Source organism: Chionomys nivalis, chromosome 25 (genome assembly GCF_950005125.1).
Source record: "Chionomys nivalis chromosome 25, mChiNiv1.1, whole genome shotgun sequence".
Taxonomy (NCBI): domain Eukaryota; kingdom Metazoa; phylum Chordata; class Mammalia; order Rodentia; family Cricetidae; genus Chionomys; species Chionomys nivalis.
This window is the reverse complement of record NC_080110.1, coordinates 1967828-1983095: the sequence shown is the minus strand read 5'-3', so window position 1 is coordinate 1983095 and position 15268 is coordinate 1967828. Positions and strand designations below refer to the sequence as shown.

Here is a 15268-nt window from a genome sequence, read left to right as displayed (position 1 = left end):
GAGTCTTCTGGAAGAGTGATTAGTGCTCTTAACCACAAGTCATTATTCCAGCCCCTCATTTTGATTTCTTTGTGCACCATACGGTTTTTCATGTCAGACTTTGGTTTGGTATTTATTTTCCATCTTCTGAAGGTAGAAACTTTCTTCTAGAAATTTCATTAGTGAGGGTCTTATTAATTTTTAGTTTGTGTTTGAAAACATCTCTGTGCGACCTCCATGTGGCACTAAGAGGACACCCAGATGTAGGTTCTTCAGGTCTGTCGGTCTGCTCAGTTTCCTTTGGTAATCTGCCTGTGCTCTTGTTTTACACCCTCTCTTCCCCTTTGCTGTGTTGTATGTTTGGGTGTGGTCCTCTATTCTGTATAGATAGTACTGTGAAGACTTTCATACATCTCAAAATCCGTAGCCTTTCCCCTTTTCGTAAGTTTTTCTAGAAGTCTGAGTAGGTGCGCTTTAGACTGGCTCTTACATAGTGCTTACGCTCCTCTTTCCAGAGTCCGCTCCTAGTCTTCCTAAAGTAACGTTCTCGACAGTTTCTCCACTTAGTACTCCTCTTCTCAGCTGGGCCATCGCTGTTATCCAGCACTGTCGTGGATTTTGTTACCTGTGCCAGAAAATATGTGTGGGGTCTTGGTCTTCCCTGCTCTCTCGTGGACTCTCCTAACCTCTTCTGACACGGTACCCAGAGGTGCAGGCCTCTCTGCTGCGTGTTCTCTGTGTTTCATGCCCCAGTCCGTGCATAATAACTTTCTGTTTGTTTGTCTTACTTTAAACAGAATGCCCATCATGCTACGAAGTTCAAACTGTGTTCTGACAGGGAAAACTCCAGCAGAGTTTGCCAAGTTGAACGAATGCCCGTTAGACCCAGGTATGTGTGATGGCTGGGGTGTGCGCTCCCCGCTTTCCTTCTCCGTCTGTTTTCCTGGTGCTCTGCTCCAGCCTTTCTGCCTTTTAGTGAAGTTGGAAACTGTTCATAAAGTCTGAAGGTTTGGCACCAGCTTTATTCTAGATTTCTAAAAATGTGCGATTCTTTTGTTAGCTTTAAATCTCAGTAGCCTAACTTCTGATTATTGTCAGGGCTTGTTCTTCTCTTTCTGCCTTTGTTCTGTAGTTTCTTTTGATATACTTGAAATTCTGTCTAAGCTATTCTGAAAAGACCCCAGTAGCTCATTACAGTCTATGTTAAATATAGAAAAGAGAAAAATGAATATTTTTTGCTGTTGTTTAAGCTCTTAAAATTTATATTTTGGTACTGATTTCTAGACAATTTTTGACAAAATTTCAAACAACAGAATGTAGAGGTTTTCCAAATGCCACGACGTAGGATTTAAGTTGGCTGACATCTGCTTTACTTGAACTCCTTGTGTCCGGGAGGTTTTTGTTGTTGTTTTCTTATTTGTCGTTTTTAAGGAGACATGGCCTTAACTTACTATATAGCTAAGGCTGGCCTCAATCATCTGATCCTCTTGCCTCTGTCTCCCAAGCCCCCAGTTATGGGCATTTCCCACCACACCTGGTTGCTTTTAGAAAGAATTTAGTAAGAATCTTACTTTGCTAGACTCTAACCAAGGTTTTATAAGTTAAATGTTTTACCTTGACTTTGCTTATATTTTGCACATCAAACCTCATTCTGTCCTATTCCTGAATTATGTGAAAAAATTATGTAATAGCTGCCCATTACTTTTATTCAGTATGAACATTATTTTGGAAACCTAATCATGGTCTGCTATTGTTCCTGATCCGTTAGAAAAGTTGGAGCAGGTATCCGTTTCCATTGACGATCCCAGGTCATTCCTGTGCTTAGGAGATCTAAAAATCCATCTGTTTAATACAAAGGTTTTTTTTTTTTTTTTATCTGCCTGGTATGCCTGCTGGCTTGGTAAAATATGTGGAAGCTATAGATGGTTTTTCTATTACCATTGTACTCACCTTGGCCAAAAGAAGGTTGGTGGAGAAGGGGTTTATTTGGCTTACACTTCCAGGTCACAGTCTCTCATTGAGGGCGGTCTGGGCAGGAGCTTAAGCTGGGTCTGAAGCAGAAACATGGAGGAATGCGGCTTTCTGCTCCTGGGCTCATGTTCCTCTACCTGTCTTCTGTAGCCCAGACCCTCCTGCCTGAGGAAGATCCAGCTCTCATGGGACAGTCTGCTGAATGAAGGCAGTTCTTCATTTGAGGTTCCCTCTTTCCGGTTTAGCAACAACAAAACTAACAAGTCCCTTCACCCCCTCATCAGCTGGACACACACACACATCACTGTCAGACCACAACTTTTCCTTTCTGGCTTGTTCCCAGTATGTCATGTTAATAAAATAATACAAAATATAGTGCAACTGTTTAAGTTCCACAGTCTTTAAAATTACAGCTCTTTAAAGGTTCAAGGTCTCTTTAAAAATTCAGTGTCTCTTAAGGCGTGGGCCTCTCTGTAAAGCCCCCCCCCCCCAAAAAAAAAAATTCTTCCTTATTCCAAGGAGGACAGGGCACAGTTGTCATCAGATCAAAACACAGTCCGAATCCAGCAGTGTAAAGAGTTCAGTGTCTGACTTCTGAGATGCACCGATGGTCTTCCGGCTCTAGAGGGCGTGGACTACTCCATGGCTCTGGTTCTGCCATCCGTAGCTCATAGCTTGTTAATAGGCACAGATCAGTCTCACTGCCCACCTGCCATGTCCTTGGTAGACATCCACGATCCAGGCACCTCCAGTATCTTAGGGTCTCCACCAACGACCTCTCCTGGTCTCTCTTTGGGGACTGTCACACTTGCGCACGCATGGTGCCAGCCCTCAGCCTCTCTTCATGACTCCTTCAGTCCCATAGTTTTGATGCTGCCAAACCACTACCACACAGAAGCCTTAAATATCAAGTTCTGCTGCCAGCTTGCGATGTAGGTATGGTCCCTTCTGGACCACAGCTTCTGTTTGCTTACCCTGGGAACATACTCCTAGATTCCTCATTAGTGATACGGGTCTCTCACTAGTCACAACTGCTTCTTAGTCCCAGATAACCGGCCTTCATTGTCACAGTAAAACAGCTTTCACTTCCACAGATTCTTAATGGAAAAATACCACACAAACAGCCCTGATACCCATTGCTTCCCTCTGAATCTTTACAAGCCAGGCCCCCATTGTCTGCCTTTTCCCTATTCTTACCTTCCAAGCATCCACAGAACAAGTCTTCCTCAAACCGTCATGGTCAGGTCCACCACAGAAACACCTGTCCTAGTTTTTCTGTCCTGTTCCGTTGCTTTGGTGAACACAGCAAAAGCCACTTGAGAGGCTTACTACTCTTCCGAGTCATAATCCCTCATTGAGAGGAGTTAGTTCAGGAGCTAAACCAGAAACCATGAGGGAACACTGTTGTTGGGCTTGCTCCTGGGCTTACGTTCGTATTTCTTATGACTCAGGCCCTTCTGTGTAGGGAGGGGACAGTGGACTAGACCCTCTCATATCAGCAATGCAGACAGTGCCCCAGAGACATGCCCACCAGGCCAAAAGCATGGAGGCAGTTCCTCAGCTGGGCTCCCCTCTTTCCAGCCTGTCAGCTTGACAACAAGACTCCAGGGCAGCAGAGCAGTCAGATACACTCTGTGTCCTCGGGAGGTAAAACCATGTGCTGATACGGTTGTCGGTCACAGAACGGTGTCAGTAGCCCCTTCAAGGGCTCGGTTGCTGCTGCCTTAAGCGAACGGTCATAGTCGCCTGCTGTAATCTGAGCTTGACAGGCGGGCACAGGAGTTCAGGGCCAGTCTAGACTGGTATTCTGGAGACCACGGCACCTACTCACACTGGGTGCGGAAGAGGTGCTGAGCTTTTCTTGTTCCCTTTGGGCAGGTGGCTACTTCATTGTTAAAGGAGTCGAAAAAGTTATTCTTATCCAAGAGCAGCTTTCCAAGAACAGGATCATCGTGGAGGCGGATAGAAAAGGGGCTGTTGGAGCTTCAGTTACCAGGTATGGGGAACAGATGGTGTTTTTCAAAATATTAATCATTTCGGCAATAGTGGGTGGGTGCTTTCTCATGTGGCGGGGACAGTGTTTCTTTCATAGTAAATAGTATATTTAAAATCATCTGTTGTATAAGTCTGTAAACACAATATTGATTTCAATGTTGGAAATGAAGGTGGCATTTGGAAAGGCACTGGTTAATTTAAGTTGTGCACTTTATTTATAGCATTAAAGGAACTTAAGGAAAAAACACAAAAGCACTTCAAGGTTTTCATACTCCTTTTTGGGCTTCTTGTAAGTAAGGACTGTTTGATGTATAATATTGCATGAACTGTACATGGACTGAGCATGCTGTTGTTAGCTGCCCAGCATAGCTTTCTTCAGATGCACCTGTCGTCTGCAGCCGCAGCACCTGTAGGGCTTGGGCAGCTCCTGTTCTCATGTGATCTGGAACTCGGGGGTTATGCGGGCAGGAAGAGTGGAGCCTAGGTGAGACGTCAGAGTGCAGTAGTTCTCTTCTGCGGCCTGTAGTCACCTATAGCTTATCCAAGACTTAATAGGAACCACTCAGTTTCTGTAGTATATTATACGTTTTTTGTTTGTTTGTTTGTTTGTTTTGTTTTGTTTTTTTCAAGACAGGGTTTCTCTGTAGCTTTGGAGCCTGTCCTGGAACTCTCTTCTTGTAGACCAGGCTGGCCTTGAACTCACAGAGAGAGATCCAATTGTCTCTGCCTCCCAGTGCTCCACCACCTCCCACCTTATGTGTTTTAATTCAGGATAAATGATACTGTTTCTGTTTCATAGCTAAGCTCGGGGTCTCCTTGACTGTGAGAGTCCTCAGCACCCTTCTCTTTCAACTGCACAGAGTTTTGGAGCCAGAGCATTCTGGATTTAATCCTGAAGGTGTTTTCTGCGTGTGACACCGCAGTGGGGAGTCACGTAGCTTCTCTAAGTCTCAGTTTCCTCATACGTGATTTAGAGGGAGCTCTCAGTACGTATTGTCATGTGGAGATTAGAACTCACGGGTGCCACGTGACAGCAGTGTAGTAGGCAATCAGTATGTGCTACTGTTACAGCTGTACAGAGCTTTTGCAATGTTTGGTAGTCTGTTAGGATTCTTCCTGAGATACCTACAGAAGGAGCTGAATGAGGACGTTTCACTGTGTGCTGATACTGTGGACAACTCTTTTGGATTACTAATTTTAAAATTCATTTCTTCTTAGAATGTGCTCTGCCACATTTTGAGATTTTTCTCTCCAAAAAAAGCAGTCATGAATATATGTCCTACATTGGATCAAAGTAATTCAGGTAGAATAAAAATGACGTAAGTTAGAAGCTGGGCGCTGTGGCACACAGCTGTAACCTTTACCCTGAGGAGGTGGAAGGAGGAGGAGTTTGAGATCGTCCTTACATAGCAAGTGCAGGCCAGCCTGGACTCAAGACCCTTCCTCACGAGCCAGCCAGCAGCACACAGGGGAAAGGGAAGGGGAATTAGGTCAAAGGGTGAAAGGCACTCCTTCATCCGCTATTTCCACCATAGTCTTGAAGGTGGAGAAACAGTTGTAGTGTTTTTAAGTGTTCACAGAAGTGGCAGGAACTGGTGTAACTTTGAAAGCCAATTAACTAGGGATGATTTTGCTTGTTGAACAGCTGAACCCACAGGGTAGTGATCTTTGCTATTGGAATTCCTGCGTAGGGTTAACTGCCCGTGTTTCCTCATAGCTCCACCCACGAGAAGAAGAGCAGAACCAACATGGCTGTGAAGCAAGGGCGGTTTTATCTGAGGCACAACACCTTGTCTGAAGACATACCCATCGTCATCATATTCAAGGTAAGGCTGCCACTCTCTTCCCGAGCACTGAAAGAATTTCTGTCAAAATGAAATTATTATGATGGTGAAAAATTAAAATTTTTATCACATTTTATTTGTTTTTGTGTACATGTGTGTGACTGTTGACATGTATATGTGTATGAATGTACACGCCATAGTGTGTATGTGTATTTCTGTATGTGTGTGTCTGTATGTGTTTGTGTGTGTGTATGTCTGTATGTGTTTATGTGTATATATGATGTGTGTGTGTGTGTGTGTGTAGGCCAGAGGATTTGTAGAAGTCAGTTCTCTCCTTCCACTGTATGGATTCCGTATGAATGCGGCAGCTAATCAGGTTTGGTGGTAGCACCTTCACCAACCTCGCCCGCTCACCTGTCCTAGTGGTTTTTTATTTTTGTTTTTTTTCTATATAGAATTAGGTAAGGTAGAATTGGACAGGTAAGGGATCCTAGGAATAGGAAGGTTTGTATCTAAGTTGTATATTATTCTTTTGGCTTTTTTTTTTTTTAGGAGATAGCAGAGTGTATCACGAATAAGCCTTTCTCCGCCCTCTTCTTAACCATAGAGTGCTACCTAGAGATCCCACTACCAGTTTCTCATGAGCCTTTCAGGGGTAGTTTACAGGTGCATGAGTAGAAATAGATCTGCTTTGTCGATATGTGCAGTGCAGATTATTTCTCTCAGCTCTGTTTTTGGTCTTGTAACTGCATCTTGGGTGTGGTGTGATGGTTGTATGTGCAGACTTGGTTTCTCCTCTGTTGCCATGGTAAGATACCAAATGACAAAAGCAGCACCTGGGACAAAGTGGTCTGTTTTGTCTCAGTTCATCATGGCACGAAAACCAACATGGCAGAAGCCTGAGGCAGCTGGTCACGATCTTTCATAACTTCCAGGACTGCAGTCCAGGGCGTGCTGTCACTCAGAGTGGCTGTGTCTTCCTATTTCAGTAATGTAATCAAGACAGGTCCCAGAGCATGCACAGAAGCCTGCTCACCAGGTCAACAGTGGCAACAGTGGGGATTAGCCATCATACAGACCTGTTAACAGACTGTTCCACCTATTCCTGTAGCGAGTCTTTTTATGTCCCGCCAGCCAGCTCCCAAATAACTACGCGGAGACTGCTTATTAGTTATGGAAGCTTAGACTTAATTCAGGGTTGTCCCATTAGCTCTTACAACTTAAATCGACCCATTCATGTTATCTGCATTTTGCCTTGTGACTTTTTAACCTTACTTTCCTCTTCAACCTCTTGTCTCCTCTCCATCTGGCTGCCAACTCTGCCTTTCTTCTTTCCAGAGTCCTCTGACCCTGGAAGTCACACCTAACCTCTTTCTGTCTCGATATTGGCCATTCAGCTCTTCATTACACCAATCACAGCAAATAAATCTTTGCACAGTATACAAATATTCCACAATATGTTTGAGGTCCCAGTTCATGGAGCAAGGACATCTACAGGCTCTATCTTAGGAAATTCCAGACCTCTTCTTTTTTTTTTTTTTTTTTTGGTTTTTCGAGACAGGGTTTCTCTGTGGTTTTGGAGCCTGTCCTGGAACTAGCTCTGTAGACCAGGCTGGTCTCGAACTCACAGAGATCCGCCTGCCTCTGCCACCCGAGTGCTGGGATTAAAGGCGTGCGCCACCATCGCCCGGCCCAGACCTCTTCTTTTTTATAGGCATCTAGATTCTGTTGTTTCTAAATAAACATGTGTCTTTACTATTGAACTGGATTTTTAGGCTTGTTTAAGGGTTGGCTTGAAACCCGAAAAGCTATTTCCTATAGAAATGCTTAATTGGTATTCTTCTCTGAAAGTCCTGTGGTTTGTTTTACACGCTGTGAGGTGTGTATATGCATTACACGGATCTCAATGACTAACTTGACTAATACAGAGCCCAGACAGTTCCAGGGAGCACAGCCCAGCATGCCAGGCGATCTTAGAGATAAGCGGTGGTTCCAGGGAGCACAGCCCAGCATGCCAGGCGATCTTAGAGACAAGCGGTGGTTCCAGGGAGCACAGCCCAGCATGCCAGGCGATCTTAGAGACAAGCGGTGGTTCCAGGGAGCACAGCCCAGCATCCTAGGCCATCTTAGAGACAAGCCCTGCTCAGCAGCATCCTTCAGTTTCTCTTTGGGATCAGTGTTCCTGTCCCTCAGTTGCTTACAGTAGAAATAGAATCCACACGCAGAGATCCTGTGCAGCGGTGTAACTAATCTGCTTAAAAAGGAAAATCATTTGGCGTCACCAAGAAGAGATTGAGCCACTACTCCTAAAGATTCCCCGACTGCACAGTAGTCTGGGCATCAGGCTTCTTCAAGTCTGGCTTGTGGTCACGGTGGGATATGTCCCACTCATTCACAAGTATCGAGTACGTGCTGACTAGTCAGGTTCTTTAACTTGAGAAGTAACCATATTTGAAACTTAGTCCCATGAAAGAGGATCTATAAACTATTTTCTATGCCTTGTATAGCTTAATACGCTTTTGAGTTCTATAAAAGATGGAGTCGTTAATTTTCTTTATAAGAGGATGACTGTAATCATAGTGACAACACCATTATGTCAGGTCCAGAGTCTCGCACCTGCTGCCGTCTTAGTTCCTTTCTTTGAAGTTTGTGTTTTCAAGCACAGAAGGAACTTTGTTTTTTTAGGAGAATTCTACAGCACCCAGCAGTGTCTGAGTTATATCTTCAGCAGAGGGCAGTATATCTCCATGTATTTATGCACTTCTCTTTTTTTTTTTTTTTTAATTTAAAGTTTTAAACATGAGGATGCAGAGCATTGCTATTTTTAGACTGAGAGTATTAATTACCCAGAAAGCCTGTGATCTTTTTATCACACATGTAGAAAATGTGTAATGAGATACAGGCATGGATTAAAAATCTAAAAAGATTTTAAACTTTTTTTTTGACTATCTGACCAAAGTTTAATAAAATAATTTCATATGATATTTAATATTTATATTGTAAGCATAAACAGCTGACTTAAGTTCTATCTAGAAAAAGACTGAATTAACAATCTAGTTTTTTTTTTTAAATAACCAGTTATAAATGAAGAAAGGCTCTGAAAAATATAGCATGTTTTTATGTATTTTGCAGGTCATTTTTTGTGACTTGTGATACACGCAACAACTTAGTTTGTGTTTTACATGATGATACGTTATGGCATCTTTCCGCATCATCGCCGTTAGTGATTATTATGTGTGCAATTTACTTTTCAGCTTCTTAGAGTATGATTTTAGGTATTTTTCCCACTTGGATGTTTTCAGTCTTACACACACCCTAAAATGACTGTCCTTATCATACATGTTCATACCCATTGCTGATAGATTATGGGATTTTAATCCTGGAAGTGGGAGTGTATCTCTTCAACATTTGGTAAGTGTTGCATATAATTTCCAGAAATGTGTTCACTAATTATCTAATAAGCACTATATAACATTTAAAATAAGCATTTAAAACTTTTTTAGTTCAGATAGGTGAACTGAGTATTTTGACCATAGATCATTGTTGTTGGGTCCTTCTCTTCAGGAGTGTTCCAGTCAACTGCTGAGAACTACCTGCTGACAGTGCAGGGTGCTGAAGATCTAGGAGACAGACGGATTTAGCCTATGTTGTGTGAGAGGGCCTGCTTTTGGTTCCGGCTGCCCTGCTAGCTTACACCCAAAATAATCACACAGAAATTGTATTAATTAAATCACTGCCTGACCCATTATGTCTAGCCTCTTATTGGCTAACTCTCACATCCTGATTTAACCCATCTCTAATAATCTGTATAACACCACGAGGTTGTGGCTTACCGGGAAAGAGTCTAACCAGTGTCAGTCTTGGACAGGAGCTTCATGGCGTCTGCCACACTGCCCTTCTTCCCAGCATTCAGTTTGGTCTACTCCACCTATCTAAGTTCTGCCCTATCAAAAGGCCAAGGCAGTTTCTTTATTAAACCAATGAAAGCAACACATAGAAGGACCTCCTACACCAAGCCTAAATTTCTGTTTTTCCACTTAGTGGCTGTGTTATATTGGGCAGAACTCCCAACTTCTTTGAGTCCTGAATAACTCGCCTTTCAAGAGAAAAGTCACCTCCCTGGGTGCTTTTGTAAGATACAGACAAGGTCACTTGTCCCCAGAAATGTACCGTTTTTCTCTGCTCGGCCTCCTTACCCATTGTCAGAAGCTGGGGAAAGTAAACTGGGATGCTGGAAGAGGCACATGTTTCTCTTTGTGTGTTGTGTGTTTGACAGTCATTAGGATCTGATGGTTGTTGATCGTCACCAACAATTGGCTAACAGTGGCAGAAGCAGCAGGGTTTCCAGACTCCATGCTGAGGCTGAATATGATGGGTCGAGCCTGTAAGTCCTGGAGCAGCCTTATTTACGGACTTGACTGGCCACAGAGGCTCTCCTGCCATGAATCTTCCCTTTCCCATTTTGTGTCACACAGGCTTTCAGCTCTTGCACTGTGGTGGCATCTGTAGCCCAAGAGGATCTTGGGAGCTGGGCTTTGTTTCTCAGATGCCAACTTCTGCGGACGCTTTTATTTGTAGAGGGAAACAACTACAGTTTAAAAATGTCATCTCTGTTTCCATGCTGTCTGCCAGGACTGTTGTCCACAGTGATGAATGTCAGCTCCTTACAGAAAGTCAGTCACTAGTGTTTTCTTCTTCCGACCTTTAGAAGTTACACTTTGTAGGTGTGCGGGAGGACAGTTTCATGCCGCTTGTTAAAAGGTGCTTCTCTGGGCTTCTGATCAGTGTTACTGCTCTTGCCAGACCATGGGGACCTTCAGACAAACTTCACCTGCCATTTTCCCTACCGTCATTAGTTTATAGCATTTTTTCTGGACTTACTAGCCACTGAACATGATGAGGATTCAAGAGTACAATGAGTTCCACAGAATGCTAGTTTTCAGGTGTCTAAATTACATCTGTGAAGCAAAATGGATGGGCATTTTGTTGGTTTCCATGGCGATATGTCATTTATTTGTAGCCATGACTGCTGAAGGCTACACAGTGCTAAAGTTGATTCAATCTTTGGAGCTGAGGCTCTTTTGACAAGACTTGGCTGAGTCACAGCCCCTGCATCTCAGTGACCTGGTGGAAGGGTTTAGCCTTTGTGGGACAGCTTTGGCAGTCCTCACGTCTTCTGCATATGGCATCTGTCACTGTTGCTTGGCACAGCTTTTTTCCACAGCTTAGGTGTGTTTGGAGGGCCAAGCAGTATGTTGAGATTCATTTTAAGCCATCCAGGAGTGTTAGGCAATTTAAAAACTACTATTTAGATCCCATACCAGGACAACTTATGTGACCAACCAAATTATGAATGAGGAAGAATTTTTTTCCATTATTATTATAAAACTCCAAAGTACATGACTAGCTCGTAGTCTTTTATTTCACTTGGAAATTTTGCTACAGTAAAGTGACTAAAATAAGCCAATTGGACACTGATTTAATAGCATGACTGCTTTCTTTGCTTAAAAAAAATTAAAATCAGTCGCTTTTTGAACTGCTAACCTTTTAATCATAAAAGGCGATTTTCAGGAATTTGTATGGTTTTTAAATAGTGACATTAATCTTAGCAGCTACTTGAATAAATGCTTTTTTAAAAAAATAATTTAATTTTATGCACATTAGTGTGAGGGTGTCAGATTCCTTGGAATTGAGTTACTGACAGTTGTGAGCTACCACATGGGTGCTGGAAATGTTTGAACCTGGGTCCTCTGGAAAGGGCAGCCAGTGCTCTTAAACACTGAGCCATCTTGCCAGCCTCTTGAATAAATGCTTTATATCAAATTAGGGATAAAATGGCTATAAAAATTAACAAAAAAATGTGATTTGAATCTTGAGAATTTATATGTGAAGGAAAAGTTTGGATCTACTTTTTACCAAAAGTACAGGCCTATAATCCTGGCACTGGGAAAGCTGAGGCAGGAGGATTAACAGTCCAAGGCCAGTTTATTTCAAAAATAAAACTCTTTGTTCAAATAGAGAGTTTAATTCCTAAAGTTGTTACATTTGCTGTCTGAGCTGGATATGAATTATCACCCTGTTGTGTCACTTTTCCTGGGGAAAATATGGACAAACATCTGAATGAAGTGACTCCATCCTGGTTTAGCTTGGTGAAGCAGTGAGTTTATTGGGTGTGCTTGTGGGAGTGTGGATGGAGGGCTCCTAACAGAAGCATGGGTGACTCGAGGCAGATGTAGAACCAAGAGGGCCATGCCAGCATGGATGACAGCTCATGAAAGCCACAGTCTTAGTGAAGAGCCCCCTCCCTGCAGTGTGTCCAGAGCTTGTGTGACTTTGAAACAAGAAAGACAGCCTGACTTCTACAACTTTTCTGTTTTGCTTTATTTTGTTTTGAAATAAGGTCTCACTCTGCAGCAGTCTGGAATTCACTGTGTGGACCAGGCCAGCCTGGAACTCACAGAGATCCACCCAGCTTTGAACTCACAGAGCTCACCCTGCCTCTGCCTCTGCCTCCTGAGTACTGGGATTAAAGGTGTGCGCCACCGCACATCTGGCTGAGTCCTAAAATTCCTGTTCTTCTAAGTCCTGAGAGGTGCATTAGTGTCCTGAGTCCTGTGAGGTGCATTAGCGTCCTGAGTCCTGAGAGGTGCATTAGTGTTCTGAGCTCTGCGTAAGATGCATTAGTGTGCTGAGTCCTGTAAGATGCATTAGTGTTCTGAATCCTGTAAGATGCATTAGTGTTCTGAGCTCTCTGTAAGATGCATTAGTGTCCTGTTAGTGTCCTGAGCTCTGAGAGGTGCATTAGCGTCCTGAGTCCTGTAAGGTGCATTAGCGTCCTGAGTCCTGAGAGGTGCATTAGTGTTCTGAGCTCTGCGTAAGATGCATTAGTGTCCTGAGTCCTGTAAGGTGCATTAGTGTCCTGAGTCCTGTAAGGTGCATTAGCGTCCTGAGTCCTGAGAGGTGCATTAGTGTTCTGAGCTCTGCGTAAGATGCATTAGTGTCCTGAGTCCTGTAAGGTGCATTAGTGTTCTGAGTCCTGTAAGATGCATTAGTGTCCTGAGTCCTGTAAGATGCATTAGTGTCCTGAGTCCTGTAAGGTGCATTAGTGTCCTGAGTCCTGTAAGATGCATTAGTGTCCTGAGTCCTGTAAGATGCATTAGTGTCCTGAGTCCTGTAAGGTGCATTAGTGTCCTGAGTCCTGTAAGATGCATTAGTGTCCTGAGTCCTGTAAGATGCATTAGTGTCCTGAGTCCTGTAAGATGCATTAGTGTCCTGAGTCCTGTAAGATGCATTAGTGTCCTGAGCTCTGAGAGGTGCATTAGTGTCCTGAGTCCTGTAAGGTGCATTAGTGTCCTGAGCTCTGAGAGGTGCATTAGTGTCCTGAGTCCTGTAAGGTGCATTAGTGTCCTGAGCTCTGAGAGGTGCATTAGTGTCCTGAGTCCTGTAAGATGCATTAGTGTCCTGAGTCCTGTAAGGTGCATTAGTGTTCTGAGTCCTGTAAGATGCATTAGTGTCCTGAGTCCTGTAAGATGCATTAGTGTCCTGAGTCCTGTAAGGTGCATTAGTGTCCTGAGTCCTGTAAGATGCATTAGTGTCCTGAGTCCTGTAAGATGCATTAGTGTCCTGAGTCCTGTAAGGTGCATTAGTGTCCTGAGTCCTGTAAGATGCATTAGTGTCCTGAGTCCTGTAAGATGCATTAGTGTCCTGAGTCCTGTAAGATGCATTAGTGTCCTGAGTCCTGTAAGATGCATTAGTGTCCTGAGTCCTGTAAGGTGCATTAGTGTCCTGAGCTCTGAGAGGTGCATTAGTGTCCTGAGTCCTGTAAGGTGCATTAGTGTCCTGAGCTCTGAGAGGTGCATTAGTGTCCTGAGCTCTGAGAGGTGCATTAGTGTCCTGAGTCCTGTAAGGTGCATTAGTGTCCTGAGCTCTGAGAGGTGCATTAGTGTCCTGAGTCCTGTAAGGTGCATTAGTGTCCTGAGCTCTGAGAGGTGCATTAGTGTCCTGAGTCCTGTAAGATGCATTAGTGTCCTGAGTCCTGTAAGGTGCATTAGTGTCCTGAGCTCTGAGAGGTGCATTAGTGTCCTGAGTCCTGTAAGGTGCATTAGTGTCCTGAGCTCTGAGAGGTGCATTAGTGTCCTGAGTCCTGTAAGATGCATTAGTGTCCTGAGTCCTGTAAGGTGCATTAGTGTCCTGAGCTCTGAGAGGTGCATTAGTGTCCTGAGTCCTGTAAGATGCATTAGTGTCCTGAGTCCTGTAAGGTGCATTAGTGTCCTGAGTCCTGTAAGGTGCATTAGTGTCCTGAGTCCTGTAAGGTGCATTAGTGTCCTGAGTCCTGAGAGGTGCATTAGTGTCCTGAGCTCTGAGAGGTGCATTAGTGTCCTGAGTCCTGTAAGGTGCATTAGTGTCCTGAGTCCTGTAAGGTGCATTAGTGTCCTGAGCTCTGAGAGGTGCATTAGTGTCCTGAGTCCTGTAAGGTGCATTAGTGTCCTGAGTCCTGTAAGGTGCATTAGTGTCCTGAGTCCTGTGAGGTGCATTAGTGTCCTGAGTCCTGTGAGGTGCATTAGTGTCCTGAGCTCTGAGAGGTGCATTAGTGTCCTGAGTCCTGTAAGGTGCATTAGTGTCCTGAGCTCTGAGAGGTGCATTAGTGTCCTGAGTCCTGTAAGGTGCATTAGTGTCCTGAGTCCTGTAAGGTGCATTAGTGTCCTGAGTCCTGTAAGGTGCATTAGTGTCCTGAGTCCTGTAAGGTGCATTAGTGTCCTGAGTCCTGTAAGGTGCATTAGTGTCCTGAGTCCTGTAAGGTGCATTAGTGTCCTGAGTCCTGTAAGGTGCATTAGTGTCCTGAGTCCTGTAAGGTGCATTAGTGTCCTGAGTCCTGTAAGGTGCATTAGTGTCCTGAGTCCTGTAAGGTGCATTAGTGTCCTGAGTCCTGTAAGGTGCATTAGTGTCCTGAGCTCTGAGAGGTGCATTAGTGTCCTGAGTCCTGTAAGGTGCATTAGTGTCCTGAGTCCTGTAAGGTGCATTAGTGTCCTGAGCTCTGAGAGGTGCATTAGTGTCCTGAGTCCTGTAAGGTGCATTAGTGTCCTGAGTCCTGTAAGATGCATTAGTGTCCTGAGTCCTGTAAGATGCATTAGTGTCCTGAGTCCTGTAAGGTGCATTAGTGTCCTGAGTCCTGTAAGATGCATTAGTGTCCTGAGTCCTGTAAGATGCATTAGTGTCCTGAGTCCTGTGAGGTGCATTAGTGTCCTGAGCTCTGAGAGGTGCATTAGTGTCCTGAGTCCTGTAAGGTGCATTAGTGTCCTGAGCTCTGAGAGGTGCATTAGTGTCCTGAGTCCCCTATGTTCCTATGCTTCCTCAGTTTCCTGAGTTTGTGAGCCTCCTCTTCCTTTTAGGAGGGGTTATGTCAATTCAGAAATAGCTACAAAAACACTTCTTCTCTGCTGGTCAGAAGTTTGGGGGTGATTTGGCTGGGTGGTTCTGGCTCAGGGTCTTTCTGTTGTCACCTGATGCTGGGCAACCACCAGCGTGGTAGGAAGCTGTAA

At 44.1% G+C, this 15268-nt stretch overlaps 1 protein-coding gene across 2 annotated transcripts in view; it reads left to right on the top strand.

Moving 5' to 3' along the window:
* Positions 1-15268, top strand: part of Polr3b (RNA polymerase III subunit B) — a 97903-nt gene that overhangs the window by 13095 nt on the left and 69540 nt on the right. For both annotated transcript variants that reach the window (XM_057758216.1, XM_057758215.1), the window contains 3 exons: positions 777-868; positions 3829-3946; positions 5663-5771. In XM_057758216.1, coding sequence (XP_057614199.1) covers positions 777-868; positions 3829-3946; positions 5663-5771 — 319 coding nt within the window. The remainder of the gene's footprint in view (positions 1-776; positions 869-3828; positions 3947-5662; positions 5772-15268) is intronic.